The 21,369-nt window shown below is 38.5% G+C and overlaps 1 protein-coding gene across 7 annotated transcripts in view; it reads left to right on the top strand.

The window, feature by feature from the left end:
- LOC108704099 (WD repeat and FYVE domain-containing protein 3) overlaps window positions 1-21,369 on the top strand; it is a 453,243-nt gene that overhangs the window by 405,523 nt on the left and 26,351 nt on the right. For all 7 annotated transcript variants that reach the window (XM_041579765.1, XM_041579766.1, XM_041579762.1 and 4 more), the window contains 3 exons: window positions 946-1,000; window positions 3,450-3,569; window positions 12,446-12,563. In XM_041579765.1, coding sequence (XP_041435699.1) covers window positions 946-1,000; window positions 3,450-3,569; window positions 12,446-12,563 — 293 coding nt within the window. The remainder of the gene's footprint in view (window positions 1-945; window positions 1,001-3,449; window positions 3,570-12,445; window positions 12,564-21,369) is intronic.

Here is a 21,369-nt window from a genome sequence, read left to right as displayed (position 1 = left end):
AAAAACAATTTGCTTACAACCACCACAGAGGTAAGTATTTTGGATCTCTTGTTCCAAATCTGCATACGTAAGGCAGAATGTGCACTGGGTCAGACCTTCAATATTGCTAGCACTCATCCCAGTTACAGATCAAAACAGAACAAACTTTTGACCTAGTTTGAACCTCTTTTAGTTTGAAACTCCGGTATTTGCAACTCCACTTACAGATCTCCCACTTAACTCTGGTGTTTGCAACTCCACTTACAGATCCACTACTTAGAGAGCAAACACTTAAGAACAGCTAAACACTAGAGCAAGCTCCACTGGAGTCTGTTCAGGTGCAACCAATCAAACCCCACCCCCTCAAATTGAGGGGAAACTAACTGTAAAGTAAACTGTAGCATCTAATTTGAAAGTAACTATGTAACATACCCCAGACCCCTGGGCAGGCACACTGGTTCTCACATTGTCCTATTGCTGCCACTTGACACCTGCTACATCATTGACACCATACTGTCCTTCTCATGTTGTATAAAGCTAACAGTAAAGACCATTGCCAATATATTGCCAATGGCTGGAAAGATCAGCTATTTTTTTAGTTTTATACAGGTTTGGGATCTGTTATCTGAAAAGCTGAAATCCAAAAAGCACCAAATTGTGGGAAGGCCAGCTCCCATACATTCCATTTTAATTAAATAATACAAGTCCTGAGTATTCTGGATAACAGAACCCATACCTGAACTCATTTATTTTCTCAACTATGATTAATGCAGGCAGGAAAAGGATTGTCAAGCTTAATGTACACTGTCATGTTGCCTAAAGGGATGCATTAACCTTTCCATTACTGTGCTGCTATGAAAAAGAATATATTGTGAGTATAAGGTAACTATATAACAAAATAGATTGTGCTAAAATAGAAAGAAAGTGATAGAAATCAGTAACTTGGATTTTCTTTGTTAATTTTAGGTCAGGACTTCTTAGCACATTAGTTGGAGAAAAATCTGTAACACAAAGATGGGAGGTAAGACTGTTAAGGGAAACATCACTGTCGCTAAAGTGGATAGATCTTCACTGGGGCGAAGTAACTAAGCTTATGTTTGCTATGGGGTATGGTTGTAATCCTTTCATTCAGCATGATGTAATATTAGTGACTTTCATCCTGTGATGAAGTAAAAAAAAAAAAAACAGGAGACAAATTTTATTTTCTCAGTTACCATTCCATTCCAAATCTTTTTTGTTTAAAAGCACAATTGCAAGGAATCATCATATCCCTGTTTGCACCTTTGTAAAAAAGCACTATAGGGCAAAGGTCAGCTTCATTACAACAGGTAAGGCTATCTTAAGTACAGTAGTATGCTTTCAAAATAAAAAATATAATAAATAAATTAAATATATTTTTGCTGAAAGTAGAAGTCATTAAAGCATATATTTGCTCTATGAACATAGAATTTGGAAATAATGGTCATTACTCCACATTTTTATTTACATTAGCATTTTTTTATTACTTTGAAACTGTAAAAGTTATGGTTTATTAGTGTAGGCTGAGTGCTGTTAGGATATTGTCCATTCTTCTATGTAGTTTATTAGTCCTCCTCAAAGAGCTATTAACTGTCGTTAATCACATAGGAATATTAAAAATAAAAATTATAGAGGGGCATAAACCCATACAGCGATTCTGTTAAATTGTAATAAAATCAAGTGATTAAATCAATAATAGCTTATCTGTGATTAAATCATTGCTTACAATAATTAGGAATATGTTTTTTTTAATATGTTCTGACGATAAAGCAAGTTTAATATAAAATGTAACAAAGAGAAGCTAGATAAAACTTTAAAAGGTTTGGGGTTAAATTAACCTAGAGACTGATGAATATGATATGAGTAATTTTATAACATTCACTAATAATGCAGAAATATGATAAATCATAATGATAAAGCAATTTAAAACCAATCAAATGTTCTTTCTCTGATGTAATAATTCTGCTAAGGCTCCTGCTGCAGTGTTTCTAAAGATTACCACACATCTTATCAGGACCTAACAGCACACAGGGAGATATGTTGCTCATGAGAAATCTTTTGTACCAGCAGGCAATGAATCTCCCAAAAAAAACTGTGTTGGTGTCCGTGGCAATATCTGGCTCGAAAACATATGATTTGTGTAACTCCCAAAAAGTGCCTGGATTTTTGGTGGTTATACACTTGATATGTTTTACAACCTGCAGTTCACACTAACATCAAATAAAGGGTATTTTGGGGAGAGATTTGCCATTACCCATGGGTAATGCAGATTTCTCGTGGGCAGCAAAATTCCCAGTGTGCCATAACCATTAAGGTTGTGCTTTTTGCATTTCTGCGAAGAGAAGCAACTTTTAGGCAGCTTCAATTTACAATCAAGTGGCGTGGATAGATTCAGATTTTTCTCTGCCAGCTAAAATTCTCTGTCCTATAATTGCTTTATGAGCCATTAGCCAAATTAGCTTGTACAGTAAAAAATATATGTATAAAATATACAGTATACACTTACTGGTATACACAAATAATGGTAGAGTGACTTGTAAAAACAATGACTTCAGATCCTGACTGCAGATATTAAATATATTATACAGAGAAAAACATTAAAACCACAAATACATGACTGTGAGAGGCAGTGGGAACTTTAGCCATAGATATATTTAATACAGTGTGATGCAATGTTTCCTGACACCAGACCCCCTTATCCTTCCAAAAAGCAGGTAACCAGAAGCCTGGAGAAGGTTTCAATACTCTGTAGATCAAAAAGAAGTCTGCAATTTATTGTATTGTTAACGATGCTCTCTCCTCGCAACATCTCTTCTGTTAAAAAGTGGCCTGTGTGCCAACCTGTAATAAATCTGCAGTGTTGTGCAGTGGAGTTAAAGGTGCCATATTTCCCAGTCTTCTTTTAGACCAGGGATGTCCAAAAGGTACAGTAGATCGGGGTGTACCAGTAGAATTAATGTCCTGAATCATCTTAGACTGTGCATGATCTCGCTATATGATATCTTAAAAAAAGAAAGATTCGGGGTCCAAACACAGGGGAAAATGGCACCTTTGAACTTTGCTCCACAAATCTGCATATTTATGTTGTGTGGATGGAGCTTAGAGTTGGGTGGATTGCAGTTGAAAATGGGATAGGGTTTAGTTCTTCTTTAGTTTAGCAGATGTATCAAAATGTGAGATTAGAACTCACCACAGAAAAATCCACCCTCATTCATTCCTATGGGATTTTTAGAATTGTATTTATCAATAGAGATTACCATTTGATAAATATGTTTTTAAAAATCCCATAGAGTTTTTTTTTTTTGTCATGAGTTCTAAATTCACACTAAATCTGCCTCTTAGTGCCTGTGTGGTATGAGACACCACTGTTTCGTGTAGTTGTCCCTTTAAACATAGATGTATGTGTTTACACTGCTGGTAACCATGTATTATTTATGTTTTGTTTTCTTCAGAGAGGAGAAATCAGTAATTTTCAGTATCTGATGCACTTAAACACACTGGCAGGAAGATCATATAATGATCTCATGCAGTACCCAGTCTTCCCATGGATCCTGGCAGATTATGACTCTGAGGTAATATCTGCTGTCTAGGTAAACAGTTTTACAATTCATATGAATGGTTCTTTGTCTTATAAAGACTGTGTGCATGAAAATGGAAAGACACTTGAATGTAAATATAATCATCGTACCCTCAGACACCACTTATTTATTATGCACAATGTTACACTTGGAGCAACCTTCCCAGGATGGCTCACTACATAATACCTCTTAAAAAAGATCATTCTTCTACTGTTCTACATCAATGTGTAAAAGGATATAGGTATATGGCTTTTTTACTCCAGTGGATGTTACAAAGTAATCACATTTTGTTTTCATTCCCATACACTAAAATACTGGCCTCAGACAGAACAAATGTGTGTTCAGAATAATAGCAGTCCAACACCACTAACCTGATCAGTCACAGTTTTTGTTAGAAATTAGATTTCTACATGGCAAATAATTATAATACTAGTAGGTGTAATAGAGTAATAGAAAACCAACAGTCATAACATGCATGCTGCTTGTTCTGTGTAATTGAATCATTATTTGAGGCTTGTTCCAAATAATAGCAGTGGGGAGTTCAATTAGTGAGGTCATTCATTCTGTGAAAAAGCAGGTTTTAATTATGGCCCTTATTTAAGGGAGGAAGGCGGCAAATGTTGTGTATGCTGATTATAGTGCATTTCTCTCTGAGTAAAACGTGCCATTCCAGACATTGTTCAGAAGAACAGCATACTTTGATTAAAATGTTGATTGGAGAGGGGAAAACATATAAAGAATTGCATAAAATGATCATAAAATGCTTTAAAATGGCAACCAAAACCTGAAATACGTGGAATAAAATGGAAAACTACTGTTCAATTGAATAGAAGAATAGCCAAAATGGCAAAGTGGCAAAAATGATCAGCTACAGGAAGATCAAAAAAGGTCTAAAGTTACCTGTGAGTACTGTTACAATTAGAAGACGCCTATGTAAAGTATCAGCAAGAAGCCCCACAAAGTCCCATTGTTGAAAAAAAAGACATGCTGAAGAGATTACAGTTTGACAAAGAACACATTGACTGGCCTAAAGTGAAATGGCGCAACATTTTGTGGACTCATGGAAACAAGACTATTCTTTCTTGGTCTAGGGGCTGCAGACAGTTTGTCAGATGACCCCCAAACATTGAATTCAAGCCAAAGTACCCTGTAAAGACAGTGAAGCATGGCAATGCATGATAGCGGGATGTTTCTCATACTAAGGTGTTGGGCCTATTTATAATCAAACAAAACTTATGATCCCTTATCTAATTTATTTATCCTGCGGTGGAAGCAGAGGTCTGACCTGAGTCCGTAAGGACTGTTGAATTGATAAGAAGAAAAAAGTACCCCACTTGCTTCGAACTCGCTCAGCGGTCTCGAGTTAAATTCCAACTACCTAATGAGTATAACCTCTATTGCGTGCAAAGTTGCTGATTACTTGGTGATAATCGTATAATTTAAGAAAAAAGTGCTTCTGCTATAATTTAACCGATTAAAATACCAATTAATTTAAATTGATTTAATTAAATAATTTTACAAATGTAGTATAGTTCATTCAATTGTAGATCAAGGTTTAAAAATTGTGATGATATGATCTTAGCTACAATCAATTATATTTTGCATTAATTTATATCCTTTTACAACAAGGTATGTTAATCAACAAGTTTCTAATAATCTCCCTCCAGTCAATTTCAATTACAAAACTTTTAAAGTGCTTAAGTGCTTTAAACAGTTAATAATGACTGGTAATCAGCATAAATTAATTCAAAGCTTGACAATTAGTTCATAAAGTTTAAAGTGCTTAATAGTGCTTTGCATAAATTATAGTTGAGGTAATTCATTAAACAGAGACCGCAAGGATTAGAATAAATATTAAAAAACACACAATGCTCAGGTCCAGGAATTAAGTCAGAAATTGAAGAGAAGAGGAGGTGGAATTGTCCCAAATCTACTACCTAAGTTTTTTTTCTATCCCTAGGACACCACAAAGTCAAAGAAGGCAGCAGAGACTGTGGTCTCGATTGTTAATCTAAGTCCTAGACTTAAAAGGAGCTATATAAGCCTAAAAACCACAAATCCACGGGCTCTTGTGAGCTTTAGTATCAAAGAGAAAAGTGAGGAACCGAGCACTGGTTGAGGTTTGAATCCTCCCCACCCATTCTATTCCGTAGAAAACCCAATAAACTTCTAGTATTTTAAAATTAAGGTTAAAAGGACTCAAAACGCCGACGCGCGTTTCGCAATACTGGCTTTGTCAAGGCGTAATAAGAAAGCTCCCCTGTCGTCGGGTTTAAATTACTTCCGTGTAGTGCGTCATCCTGAGCAGTTATCGCGAGACTTCATTCATTATTTATTAAAACATGAATTAAAAATAAAATGACATTTATTGGGAATTTGTCTGTGAATTAATCATGTTTCATATTAAAAAGAGGGCTAAATGAATTGATCAAGTTTCTTTTATATATTTAAATAAGTAAGGTGAATAAACTATTATAATTTTAAATAAAAAATGTAAACAGGTTATTCTCATTTATTCCCTTGGGGGACACTGTATCCATTCTAAAGATCCAATAGCTCTCTCTTTTCAACAGTGCTTGTTCCAGGTTTCCTCTACGTATTCCCAGTTCAACTTTTTCCAATGCCCAGAACTTCATTGTAGAGGGATCTTTATTATGTGATTTTTTAAAATGTTGAGCTACGGTGGAAATTGTTCTATCATTCTTACTCTCATTTCCTGCAGCTCTAATCGTACTACAATGTTGCTGCATTCTTATTTTCAGCATTTGTGTAGTCATCCCTATATATCTCTTGTTACAGGGACATTCGATGCAATATATTACACCTTGGGTCCTACAATTTATATAATTATTCACATTATGATTAATGCCAAACTGGTCCTCAAAGTTAGTAATTTTTCGCATCTTAATACACATGTTGCAGTCGCCGCAGGGAAAACAATTTCTTTGCTTGCTATTCCGTGAGGACTGAAAGTGACTCCTAGTGAGTAAGTCCCTCAAATTCGGACTCCTCTTGTAGCATATTGATGCTCTTTGCTGTAATATCGTTCCAATGGTGTCATCTTCCAATAGTATAGGCCAGTGTTTATCCAAAATAGTTTGTATCTGTGAACTGTCAGCATTATAGGTGGTTATAAATCTGACCATATTATTTGGTTTGTGTGTTTTTTCTTTTGTTACTAGAAGCTGGCTTCTATCAGTGACTATTGCTCTATGGTAAGCTTTTTTCACTATCTTTCCTGAATAGCCTCTCTGTTTAAGTCTAGTTTTCAGTTCTATGGCTTGTTCTTTAAAGTACTCAATAGAAGAGCAATTGCGTTTAAGTTTTAAGAATTCACCAGTGGGAACCGATTTTTTTACCGAATGTGGGTGGAAGCTGGAGAAACTTAGAAGTGACCTCTATATGGAGATCAAGAAAGGAAATAGATTTTTCAGAAAGTTCCATGGTTAACTTGATGTTACGATCATTCATTAAGTAGAGTGACAAATTTATAGCCTCTTCCCTGGTGCCATCCCATACCACAAGTATATCATCGATATACCTGATCCATTTTAATATTTTTTGTTGGTATGATGGCTTGATGTTCTTCACAATAGTTTGTTCCCAATGCCCCAGAAATAAATTGGCATATGAGGGAGCACATGATGTTTCCATGGCTGTCCCCTGTACAGTATTTGAAGATGGAATTTGTTATTGAATGTGAAATAATTGTAATTTAACACAAACCTCATAAGCCTGCATAAAAAATCAATCATGCATTCTTCCTCCGCAAGGTCTTTGGTTAGAAAATATCTTAGAGCTTCTATTCCCAGATCATGCCTAATGGATGTGTATAGAGACTCTACATCTAGAGTCATGAGCAACACAGATTTATTATTGCTCAGTTCTTCTATCTGGGACAAAACATCCAGTGTGTCCCTTGCATAAGACTCTAGATTCCCAACCATAGATCTTATTCTGAGGTCAAGATATTGACTAGCCTTTTCCATAAGATTTCCATTGCCGGATACAATGGGAGGGTTGGATAGATTTTTGTGGATCTTGGGAAGAATGTAAAGGGTGGCTATCCTAGGACTCTCAACTGTCAGGAATGCTTGTTCTTTCTTAGAAATTAAGTTATCCTTGAGGGCTTGTTTTAACATATTGTCATAGCTTAATTTAAAATTATACGAGGGATCCCCCAAAATTTCCTTATAGCTAATAGAAGACAATTGTTTCTCAGCTTCCTTCAAATACATATCATTGGGCCACAATACAATATTCCCACCTTTATCAGATGGTTTAATCTGTATATCATTCCAACCTTTCATATCTTTAATAGCTCTATATTTGTCTCCCGATATATTATTCTCATAGATATGAGGTTGGATATTAAGAATATCTTGGATAACCATATTTAGGAAGATACCCACATTAGGGCATATATTGGATGCAGGGGTAAAGATCGATTTATTTTTGAGTTTCATTTTCCATTTGTCAGGCGGAGGGACTGTACTATTATCATTTGTTACGTCAACCTGATTCTCCTGGAGTAATTCCTCTAAGTCTTGTAAAGCTTTTAATTCTATATCGGTTAACCCTTCTACTTCCTCGAGTTTATCCTTCCCAAAAAATTTCTTCAAAAGCAATTTTCTAGCGAATAGGTTGAGATCTTTGATAGTCTCAAAGATATCTAACTGAAAGGTGGGTGAAAAGGACAGGCCCTTACTAAGAATATTTATATGTGCTTGTGTAAGGTTATGACTGGACAGATTAATTATAGTTAACGACTGTTCTTCTTTTGGTAACTCCTGGTGGTTGAATAGTTCACTTTTTCCCTCAATTGGTTTTTCCCTTTCCCCCAATGTTGATCTTTTGTGGGGTAATTCGTGGCTTGGGATGTATCCACTAGGTTCCTCCCCTGTCCTAAAAAAATAGGATATTGGGAAGTGTTAAAACCTCCCTGGGGTTTGGAACCTGACTGGAGATTCCGTTCGCACTGCAAATTGGTCCCGGGTGTGTGAGGAACGGACATTGACTGAGAATCATTCTCAGAATAACTGTCTAAATTAACCGTTTCCCTTCTTGTTCGTGGGGTTGTTCTTTTAGTGGAATGGTTCTTGGTTCTATGCGTCCATCTATATACTAAGTTAGATGAATAGTCTTTCATATCTCTGGACAATTTACTTTTTTTAGTGTCTAAAAGAGAGGTTTCAAACTTCTGTATACCCTTCATTATAGATTCATACTTAGGTAATATTTCACCTTGATTGACCATCTTGTCTATCTTAGTATGTATTTCCTGAATTTGCCCTTCCACTATAGCCAGTTTTGACTCCTCCTCTCTAATTAGGAGGTCCATTAATTTAAATGAGCATTCATTGAGTATGGCTTCCCAATTATCCTTAAACCCCAGGCCTATTTATCTCATACCAGCGATCATTGATCAGAGTCAATACATCATAATACTTGAAGAGGTCATGTTGTCTTATGCCGAAGAGGTCTGGTTCCAGACCAACAAGATTGATGTTTTGGAGTGGCCAGCCCAATCACTCAACCTTAATCCAATAGAAAACTTGTTGGTGACATCAAAAATGCTGTTTCTGAGGCAAAATGCTAAAGAATTCTGGAATGTAACAGATACCAGAAGTTAGTTGACTCCATGCAACATAGGTGTGCAGCAGTTCTCAGAAACAGTGTGTAGCGCTATAGTAAACTGACTTGCGTGTGGGCAGTTTTAGCTACTTTCCTTTGTGGGCTGACACCACAGATGAGCTCTCTCTCTCAGGTGCAAGCCTGCGGTGGAGGCAGGTTGTAGTGTAACTGTAACTGCGTGTGATAGCACAATGATGGGCGAAGTAGTTCTTTAACGGTTGAACATAGAACTGTATTTATTGAACAATAGCACATAGATCATTCAGCACAGTGATCCACAATAGAGCATAGAACATACACAGCAGCATAAAGGAAACATACTCACAGCACGTATAGGCTGAATCCCCACAGGCTAGGGAATATACAGCAGAGAGTAAGTTGACAGCATGTGATGGGTATTGCCCAGTTTTCAGGATATCTTCCAGTGGCAGACTAGGGGAATTCCTATCATCCCTATCTCAACACAGTCCTTTCTCCAGGTCAGTAATACCCTGGGATCTTAATCCCTCTAATCTCCTTGGCGGAGCCTTGAGCTGCTCAACTAAATAACCTCTCTATCACTCCTAGAGTGATCTATAATTGAGTATAGCTGTATAATTACTAGGGCCAAGGCGCCTAGGGTCGACACTACCCATTCCCTTCCAGCCTGCTTGGTTGGGCTAAAGCAATGGACCCAGACCTCATGGTTCCTAAACCTTTTATACTCTGGCACAGTGCCATCTGGTGTACAATGTGTGAACTACAGGGGTTACATAAGCACAAGGTCCCCATAAGGACCCACTGAGGTGTCCATATTACTAGGGATGTGCCTGTCTGGAAAGTGTAAGGGTGTCTAAGATTTTCACATCCCTACAAGTGGTTATACAACTAAATACTGTATTAGTTCAGTGATTCAAAGGAAAGCAAAATCCTGAAACATTTTTTCAGTTTATACAGTGACTGTTTGAGATTGTAAAGAAAAATTAAGATGCTGCTGTTTTTTGGAACAGCCTAATATTCCCTTTTATTCTCTTTCTGTAAAGGAATAACACAAATTTGATAATTATTTCTTCATGTTTTGATTTGGAATAGCATGTGCAGTGTTCCCAATGTATTTGCTATATCGAAATAAAAGTGTAATGAAAAAGACTAACTCTGGTAGTCTAGTGGTGCGGCAGGGACGCCCGCCACGCCACGCGGCTCCTTTTCTCTTGCGCTGGCTCCTTCTTAGTGCGTGCGTGGCGTGCACTTCCGGGTTTTGTAGGCGCGTGCGCGCTGGCGTGATGAAGTCAGCGTGCAATGGCGCAAAATTTAACCTACTGTTTATCATTGCCCGTGATAGGATTGTGTTTCCTGGTGCTCCTGAGCCTTGTGCTATTTGTTTGTTATATCCTGAACCTGTTTGCTTCCTGTTGTGACCCCTGCCTGGCTATTTTGACTATTCTGACTTCTGGATCCTGACCCCTGCCTGATTACCGACTACTTCTTCTGATTAACCCTCTGATTGACTTCCTGGTTTGACCCTTGCCTGCTTGACTATGTTCATTCTCTGCCTGCCTCGACCCGGCCTGATCTGACTACTCTTTTGCCTACTGCCTTGTGCTACGATCTTCTGTCCAAAGACTTTGCTTTACAGTCGTGCCCCTCTGCCTATCCAGAACCCTCATCTTGCACCTCTCATTTAAGTCCAGGTGGCATCCAAGTAAGCTGAGGGCTCCTCCCGAGGCCCAAAGGTGGTCACACTACTGGTGAAGCACGAGCCGAGACCAGGGTGCCTGGTGTTTGTTCTGGTGTTGGGTGCCGACCGTGACAAAAAGCTATTATAAGGATTTTGAGCCTGATTCACTTTTTTTAAACACTGTTATTATTCTGAACACAACTGTACATAGCATGATTGACGGCAAATATGTTATTTATAATGTATATATCCAATATCCAACTGACTATGAAGATTTTCATTCATCCAGGTCATAGTATATCTAGTATAGGTCAATCTAAAAACAACTGGACTTGCTGAGTAATCAATGAAGACGTTTCACTACTCATCCGAGCAGCTTCTTCGGTTTAACTGACTGTTTTATATGTATCCAAGAGGGGGGTAACTTGAAGACGGAAGTATACAGGAAACCCACTCATACGGATCAATATCTGTTGTTTGATTCCCACCATCCACTGGAACACAAACTGGGTGTCATTCGAACCCTGCACCACCGGGCGGAATGTGTGGTAACGGATACAGAGTCCAAAGACAAAGAGCAAAAACATCTCAGAGGAGCTTTGAAAGCGTGTGGCTTCCCAGACTGGGCCTTTGTCAAAACAGCAGCAACCAAGCCCAACAGGAACACCAATAGAAATAACCGCCCGGAGACACATAGTAGGCGAAACATAGTCATCCCATATGTAGCTGGAGTGTCAGAGAAACTCAGGAGGATTTTCAACAAACACCATGTCCCTGTGTTTTTCAAACCTAGCAACACACTGAGACAAAAACTGGTACACCCAAAGGATCCAACACCAAAAGAAAAACAAAGCAATGTGGTATACGGAGTCCAGTGTAGCGAGGAATGCACAGATCTATACATTGGGGAGACAAAACAACTGCTCTCCAAGCGAATGGCTCAGCACAGGAGGGAGAACTCTACAGGGCAAAACTCAGCTGTCTTTCTACACTTAAAAGACAAGGGACACTCCTTCGAAGACAGCAAGGTCCAAATCTTGGATAAAGAAGACCGCTGGTTTGAACGAGGCGTGAAAGAGGTGATTCATGTCAAGGTGGAGAGACCATCTCTGAACAGAGTTGGGGGCCTTCGACACCACCTGTCTGCTACATACAATGCTGTTCTAACATCTGTACCCCGGCGGATTCAGAACACTTCACACATCCATTCATGCAACTCTCACAAGTAACACCTGTATCTAGGAGTTGCATGACACATTGGATAATCCTATCACAACTACACAGAATCAACACCTCTGTGAATTTCTTCAGATGTCACCTCTTTGAAGAGTTACAATGTGCCATTGTAAATGGATTAGTGGAAGAGTTTATATGCCGAGAACTTCCCACACCAGTCAGTTGAACTGAAGAAGCTGCTCGGATGAGTAGTGAAACGTCTTCATTGATTACTCAGCAAGTCCAGTTGTTTTTAGATTGACCTATACTAGATAAATATCCAACTGCTATTTCTTGTTAAAAACAGACTGAATATTATAAATGCAATTTCATATAATGACTCTATACCTGTATTACATTAAAGGAACTTGATTTGACCAGTCCTAAAACATTTAGAAATCTGGCGAAGCCAATGGGAGCTCAGACTGAAGACAGGCTTGCTCAGTACAAAAAGCGGTACAAGGACTGGGAAGATCCCAGTGGTAAGTAAATTGGCACCATATGTGATTCTAGCTATCGAAAAGTTGTATTGGAAATTGTAATAAAAGTCATAGACTGAAAAAAATGAACAAACTGTACCAATTGTTTATTGCATTTTTTAATTTAATTACACATTTTTAAACATCTGCTTTTAAGTGGCATAATTTTGATACAAACAAGGGAAATCTGTGCTCACTACTAATTTTTAAAAACATTAAGCAGGGGTGCAAGTTGAGTGTAGGAACTGTCCACACCGTGGATGGCTTTGAAATAGTTGGCCATCTTAAATACATTGCAATATATGGACAAACATTCCCTGTTTTGTTTAACCTTTTCGCTGCCAGGCAATTTGGCTGATTTGGTACATCTATTGCCAGACCATTTTTGAACATTTTGTACTCTTTCACTTTAAGAGCATTTCCTGGGGGGGTGTTTTAGTTTAACCAGGGAAACAATATATGTTTTTTTTCAGGACAACCTGAGCTTTCAAAATATGCTAGAATTTTTGTGTAATTCAACTTCTGTAAAAAAATATAGGCTTCAAAGTGCCTAATAAAATGAAAAAAATCAGGTTTCACATAGTACAATTACATATATCAGAAACATCATTTATTTTATGTACGAGAACACAGCAGATTTGGAAAGGTCTATGTCTCCTGAACGCAACAATACCAAATATATATAGTTTTATTGAGATTTCTCACTAATATAGATCAAAATCTACAAGCAGTACACTAGCAAATTTCCAAAGCACCGCTCCACAAAACGGCATACTTCTGATTTCAAGGCCAAACATTCCACTAACAGTAGGTTCACCCCAGAAAACCATATATTTTCAGAAAGTACACATTCCCCCGAATCTAAATTGGGTATGCATGTCTTTCTACCCCAAAGCACCAAGCCACAAATCTTTCCTAAATTTGCCAATTTTGGGGACATTTCCAAAAATCACCTCAAAACTTCCACCCTGCAGCATCTTATATCAAATAAACTATTGGTTATCAAGACAAATGACCCCAAATATGAAAGCCTAGGGTCCGCTGAACAGTTTGATGCCCAATATGTATAGGTGTACCTAAGCACGTGGCATATAGGGGCCTCAAAAGGAAGACCCCCCATTTGGTCTGTCATTTCAGGTGCTGCAAAATCAACACATTTACATCATTTTGGGGTGGGCAAAGGTAGAAAAAAGTACGTTCACCCCAGAAAACCATATGTTTTCAGAAAGTACACATTCCCCCGAATCTAAATTGGGTATGCATGTCTTTCTACCCCAAAGCACCAAGCCACAAATCTTTCCTAAATTTGTCAATTTTGGGGACATTTCCAAAAATCACCTCAAAACTTCCACCGTGCAGCATCTTATATCGAACATACCATTGATTGTCAAGACAAATTACCCCAAATATGAAAGCCTAGGGTCCGCTGAACAGTTTGATGCACAATATGTATAGGTGTACCTAAGCACGTGGCATATAGGGGCCTCAAAAGGAAGACCCCCATTTGGTCTGTCATTTCAGGTGCTGCAAAATCAACACATTTACATCATTTTGGGGTGGGCAAAGGTAGGAAACAGTATGTTCACCCCAGAAAACTATATATTTTCAGAAAGTACACATTCCCCCGAATCCAAATTGGGTATGCATGTCTTTCTACCCCAAAGCACCAAGCCGCAAATCTTTCCTAAATTTGCCAATTTTGGGGACATTTCCAAAAATCACCTCAAAACTTCAACCCTGCAGCATCTTATATCAAACAAACTATTGGTTATCAAGACAAATAACCCCAAATATGAAGCCTACGGTCCGCTGAACAGTTTGATGCCCAATATATATAGGTGTACCTAAGCACGTGGCATATAGGGGCCTCAAAAGGAAGACCCCCATTTGGTCTGTCATTTCAGGTGCTGCAAAATCAACACATTTACATCATTTTGGGGTGGGCAAAGGTAGAAAAAAGTACGTTCACCCCAGAAAACCATATGTTTTCAGAAAGTACACATTCCCCCGAATCTAAATTGGGTATGCATGTCTTTCTACCCCAAAGCACCAAGCCACAAATCTTTCCTAAATTTGTCCATTTTGGGGACATTTCCAAAAATCACCTCAAAACTTCCACCGTGCAGCATCTTATATCGAACATACCATTGATTGTCAAGACAAATTACCCCAAATATGAAAGCCTAGGGTCCGCTGAACAGTTTGATACCCAATATGTATAGGTGTACCTAAGCACGTGGCATATAGGGGCCTCAAAAGGAAGACCCCCATTTAGTCTATCATTTCAGGTGCTGCAAAATCAACACATTTACATCATTTTGGGGTGGGCAAAGGTAGGAAACAGTACGTTCACCCCAGAAAACTATATATTTTCAGAAAGTACACATTCCCCCCAATCCAAATTGGGTATGCATGTCTTTCTACCCCAAAGCACCAAGCCGCAAATCTTTCCTAAATTTGCCAATTTTGGGGACATTTCCAAAAATCACCTCAAAACTTCCACCCTGCAGCATCTTATATCAAACAAACTATTGGTTATCAAGACAAATGACCCCAAATATGAAAGCCTAGGGTCCGCTGAACAGTTTGATGCCCAATATATATAGGTGTACCTAAGCACGTGGCATATAGGGGCCTCAAAAGGAAGACCCCCCATTTGGTCTGTCATTTCAGGTGCTGCAAAATCAACACATTTACATCATTTTGGGGTGGGCAAAGGTAAAAAAAAGTACGTTCACCCCAGAAAACCATATATTTTCAGAAAGTACACATTCCCCCGAATCATTTGGGTATGCATGTTTTTCTACCCCAAAGCACCAAGCTGCAAATCTTTCCTAAATTTGGTAATTTTGGGGACATTTCCAAAAATCACCTCAAAACTTCCACCGTGCAGCATCTTATATCGAACATACTATTGGTTATCAAGACAAATGACCCCAAATATGAAAGCCTAGGGTCCGCTGAACAGTTTGATGCCCAATATGTATAGGTGTACCTAAGCACGTGGCATATAGGGGCCTCAAAAGGAAGACCCCCCATTTGGTCTGTCATTTCAGGTGCTGCAAAATCAACACATTTACATCATTTTGGGGTGGGCAAAGGTAGAAAAAAGTACGTTCACCCCAGAAAACCATATGTTTTCAGAAAGTACACATTCCCCCGAATCTAAATTGGGTATGCATGTCTTTCTACCCCAAAGCACCAAGCCACAAATCTTTCCTAAATTTGTCAATTTTGGGGACATTTCCAAAAATCACCTCAAAACTTCCACCGTGCAGCATCTTATATCGAACATACCATTGGTTGTCAAGACAAATGACCCCAAATATGAAAGCCTAGGGTCTGCTGAACAGTTTGATGTCCAATATGTATAGGTGTACCTAAGCACGTGGCATATAGGGGCCTCAAAAGGAAGACCCCCCATTTGGTCTGTCATTTCAGGTGCTGCAAAATCAACACATTTACATCATTTTGGGGTGGGCAAAGGTAGGAAACAGTACGTTCACCCCAGAAAACTATATATTTTCAGAAAGTACACATTCCCCCGAATCCAAATTGGGTATGCATGTCTTTCTACCCCAAAGCACCAAGCTGCAAATCTTTCCTAAATTTGCCAATTTTGGGGACATTTCCAAAAATCACCTCAAAACATCCACCCTGCAGCATCTTATATCGAACATACTATTGGTTATCAAGACAAATGACCCCAAATATGAAAGCCTAGGGTCCGCTGAACAGTTTGATGCCCAATATGTATAGGTGTATCTAAGCACGTGGCATATAGGGGCCTCAAAAGGAAGACCCCCCATTTGGTCTGTCATTTCAGGTGCTGCAAAATCAACACATTTACATCATTTTGCGGTGGGCAAAGGTAGAAAAAAGTACGTTCACCCCAGAAAACCATATGTTTTCAGAAAGTACACATTCCCCCGAATCTAAATTGGGTATGCATGTTTTTCTACCCCAAAGCACCAAGCCACAAATCTTTCCTAAATTTGTCAATTTTGGGGACATTTCCAAAAATCACCTCAAAACTTCCACCGTGCAGCATCTTATATCGAACATACCATTGGTTGTCAAGACAAATTACCCCAAATGTGAAAGCCTAGGGTCCGCTGAACAGTTTGATGCCCAATATGTATAGGTGTACCTAAGCACGTGGCATATAGGGGCCTCAAAAGGAAGACCCCCATTTAGTCTATCATTTCAGGTGCTGCAAAATCAACACATTTACATCATTTTGGGGTGGGCAAAGGTAGGAAACAGTACGTTCACCCCAGAAAACTATATATTTTCAGAAAGTACACATTCCCCCGAATCCAAATTGGGTATGCATGTCTTTCTACCCCAAAGCACCAAGCCGCAAATCTTTCCTAAATTTGGCAATTTTGGGGACATTTCCAAAAATCACCTCAAAACTTCCACCTGCAGCACCTTATTTCATACATACTATTAGGTATCAAGATAAATTACCCCAAATATGAAAGCGTGGGGTCCTCTGAACAGTTTGATGCCCAATGTACATAAGATTATCGAAGTACATGGCATGTAAAGACCCCAGAATCTACCTTTTGCATACTTATTTGATGTCTTACATTTACACTAATTTCCAAACATTACCAGTTTTATATGGGATAAAAGCTACAAAAAGTTATGGTAACCCCTAAAAACCATATATGTTTGGAAAGTACACATTCTGACGAATCTAAAATGGGTAATTATGTCTTTCTACTCCAAACTACCTTACTGCAAAGCTTCGATAAAGGCAGCGGTTTTTATGACATTTCTGAAAATTGTCTTAAAATATTGCAATTGGTCACATTTATCTCACCCAATTTGTAACATACAATTGTAAAACACCCTAAATATTGACGCCAAGGGTCTACTGAACAGTTTGATGCCCAATGTGCATAGATATACCAAAGCAGCTGGCATGTGCGGACCCCCAAAAAATTTGTGTATTTGAATTTTCCCCGCTGTCTTTTCGCCTTCTGTGAAGTATGACACGTGACTGTGTATTATTTGCCAAAAGACCCTCCTAACAGCACATAGACCCCCAAAACCATATATGTTTGGAAAGTACACATTCTGACGAATCTAAAATGGGTAATTATGTCTTTCTACTCCAAACTACCTTTCTGCAAAGCTTCGATAAAGGCAGCGGTTTTTATGACATTTCTGAAAATTGTCTAAAATATTGCAATTGGTCACATTTATCTCACCCAATTTGTAACATACAATTGTAAAACACCCTAAATATTGACGCCAAGGGTCTACTGAACAGTTTGATGCCCAATATGCATAGATATACCAAAGCAGCTGGCATGTGCAGACCCCCAAAAAAATTGTATATTTGAATTTTCTCCGCTGTCTTTTCACCTTCTGTGAAGAATGGCCCGTGACTGTGTATTATTTGCCAAAAGACCCTCCTAACAGCACATAGACCCCCAAAACCATATATGTTTGGAAAGTACACATTCTGACGAATCTAAAATGGGTAATTATGTCTTTCTACTCCAAACTACCTTACTGTAAAGCTACGCTAAAGGCAGCGGTTTTTATGACATTTCTGAAAATTATCTAAAATATTGCAATTGGTCACATTTATCTCACCCAATTTGTAACATACAATTGTAAAACACCCTAAATATTGACGCCAAGGGTCTACTGAACAGTTTGATGCCCAATATGCATAGATATACCAAAGCAGCTGGCATGTGCGGACCCCCAAAAAATTTGTGTATTTGAATTTTCTCCGCTGTCTTTTCACCTTCTGTGAAGAATGGCCCGTGACTGTGTATTATTTGCCAAAAGACCCTCCTAACAGCACATAGACCCCCAAAACCATATATGTTTGGAAAGTACACATTCTGACGAATCAAAAATGGGTAATTATGTCTTTCTATTCCAAACTACCTTACTGTAAAGCTATGCTAAAGGCAGCGGTTTTTATGACATTTCTGAAAATTGTCTAAAAATATTGCAATTGGTCGCATTTATCTCACCCAATTTCTTACATACCATTGTAAAACGCCCTAAATATTGACACCAAGGGTCTACTGAACAGTTTTATGCCAAGTATGCATAGATATACCAAAACAACTGGCATGAGCAGACCCCCAAATAAAATTAGTGCATTTAAATTTTCTTCTCTGTCTTTTCACCTTCTGTGAAGAATGACCCGTGACTGTGTATTATTTGCCAAAAGACCCTCCTAACAGCACATAGACCCCCAAAACCATATATGTTTGGAAAGTACACATTCTGACAAATCAAAAATGGGTAATTATGTCTTTCTATTCCAAACTACCTTACTGTAAAGCTATGCTAAAGGCAGCGGTTTTATGACATTTCTGAAAATTGTCTAAAAATATTGCAATTGGTCGCATTTATCTCACCCAATTTCTTACATACCATTGTAAAACGCCCTAAATATTGACGCCAAGGGTCTACTGAACAGTTTGATGCCAAGTATGCATAGATATACCAAAACAACTGGCATGTGCAGACCCCCAAATAAAATTAGTGCATTTGAATTTTCTTCTCTGTCTTTTCACCTTCTGTGAAGAATGACCCGTGACTGTGTATTATTTGCCAAAAGACCCTCCTAACAGCACATAGACCCCCAAAACCATATATGTTTGGAAAGTACACATTCTGACGAATCTAAAATGGGTAATTATGTCTTTCTACTCCAAACTGCCTTACTGTAAAGCTACGCTAAAGGCAGCGTTTTTTTTGACATTTCTGAAAATTGTCTAAAAATATTGCAATTGGCCGCATTTATCTCACCCAATTTCTTACAAACAATTGTAAAACATCCTAAATATTGATGCCAAGGGTCTACTGAACATTTTCATGCCCAATATGCATAGATATACCAAAGCAACTGGCATGTGCGGACCCCCAAAAAAATTGTGTATTTGAATTTTCTCCGCTGTCTTTTCACCTTCTGTGAAGAATGACCCATGACTGCGTATTATTTGCCAAAAGACCCTCCTAACAGCACATAGACCCCCAAAACCATATATGTTTGGAAAGTACACATTCTGATGAATCTAAAATGGGTAATTATGTCTTTCTACTCCAAACTACCTTACTGCAAAGCTACGCTAAAGGCAGCGGTTTTTATGACATTTCTGAAAATTGTCTAAAAATATTGCAATTGGCCGCATTTATCTCACCTAATTTCTTATATAGAATTGTAAAACACCCTAAATATTGACGCAACGGGTCTACTGAACAGTTTGATTCCCAATATGCATAGGTATACCAAAGCAGATGGCATGTGCGGACCCCCAAATAAAATTAGTGCATTTGAATTTTCTTCTCTGTCTTTTCACCTTCTGTGAAGAATGGCCTGTGACAGCATATTGAGCCACAATACCCTCCTAACAGCACATAGACCCCCAAAACCATATATTTTTAGAAAGTACACATTCTGACGAATACAAAATAGGTAATTGTCTTTCTACTCCAAACTATCGTACTGCAAAGTTACGCTAAGGCAGCGGTTTTTATGACATTTCTGAAAATTGTCTTTTCGCCTTCTGTGAACATAAAACAGTGACTGTATATTGTGCCACAAGACCCCCTAATAGCACAAGACCCCCCCAAAAACATACATTTTTGTAAAGTACACATTCTGACATATACAAAATTGCAACAACAAAAAAAAAAAGCCTGAAAAGAAAAAGAATAAAGCTAACTTAGTAAAATGTGTATTGTGTATTTGTACATGCATGTAATTAGTATGTAAATGTGTGTATAACTGTAAAATAAATGTTACTTACAGTTCTGATGTCCAGCAGGGTCCTGGGCAGCTAAGGGGGGGAGCCTAAAGCAGAGTGCACGCAGCAGGAAGCAGCAGGCTGGCTGGAACTGGCAGAGGAGACGCAGCACAAGGAGCAGACACGTGTCTGCATAACTGTAGACGGGTCCTGCGACGATCGCAGGACCCACGTGACCTCCCCCTCCTCTCCCTCTGATCGTTGCCTAGGGGGTGGGGAGAGTAACAGATCCCTCTGCTGAAGCGGCAGATGCAGAGAGGGGGCGGAGGGGAAAAGCAGTAGTAGGTCTTAGACGCGGAAGGAAGGCTCAGAGCTGAGCGGTGTTCCATGACTGTGACAGGAGGGCGTCGGAGGAGAGAACAGCAGCAGCTGTCGGAACCAGACCGAAGCTTTCAGAGGGTCGCAATCAGGAATAAAGGTTTGGCGGGTTTAGCAACAACTGTACCGTGGATGTAATATCATGGGTGAAAATACTGATGGTGAAAGTAGTAATGATATGGCTTGTCAGGATGTTAAGAGAAAAAGAAAAAATAGGAATACTAGCTCAGAAAGTTCTACTGTAGGACTAGAGATGGAGGATAAGAATAAAAAAAGAGCAGCTAAGAAAAATGGGAAGGATGAGGAAGAACAAGCAGAGTGGAAAGTATTGATAACTTTCAAAAAAGAAGGAGTACATTTTCATCCACTTAAACTGACAAAAGCTATAGAAAAAGAAATGGGTAAAATAAAGTTTGCTAAGTTCTTAAGTAACAGGAGACTATTGATTTTTGCTAAAGATAAACAGCAAAGAGATAAATTCCTACAGGCAGAAACATTAAATGGAGAAAGAATTAATACACATATCCCAGGAAACGCAGCTAATATGAAAGGTGTTATATATGATGTTCCACTAACAATGAAAATGGATGAAATAATGAAAGAAGTAAAAGGAGGAAAAGTAGTGAAGGCTACAAGATTACAAATGAACAGAAAGGGGGTTAAAAGTGATAGTTTATCAATACTTCTAGAATTTGAAAAAA

Source organism: Xenopus laevis, chromosome 1S (assembly GCF_017654675.1).
Source record: "Xenopus laevis strain J_2021 chromosome 1S, Xenopus_laevis_v10.1, whole genome shotgun sequence".
Taxonomy (NCBI): Eukaryota; Metazoa; Chordata; class Amphibia; order Anura; family Pipidae; genus Xenopus; species Xenopus laevis.
Note: the sequence above shows the minus strand (reverse complement) of the source record. Positions and strands in the feature narration are given on the sequence as shown.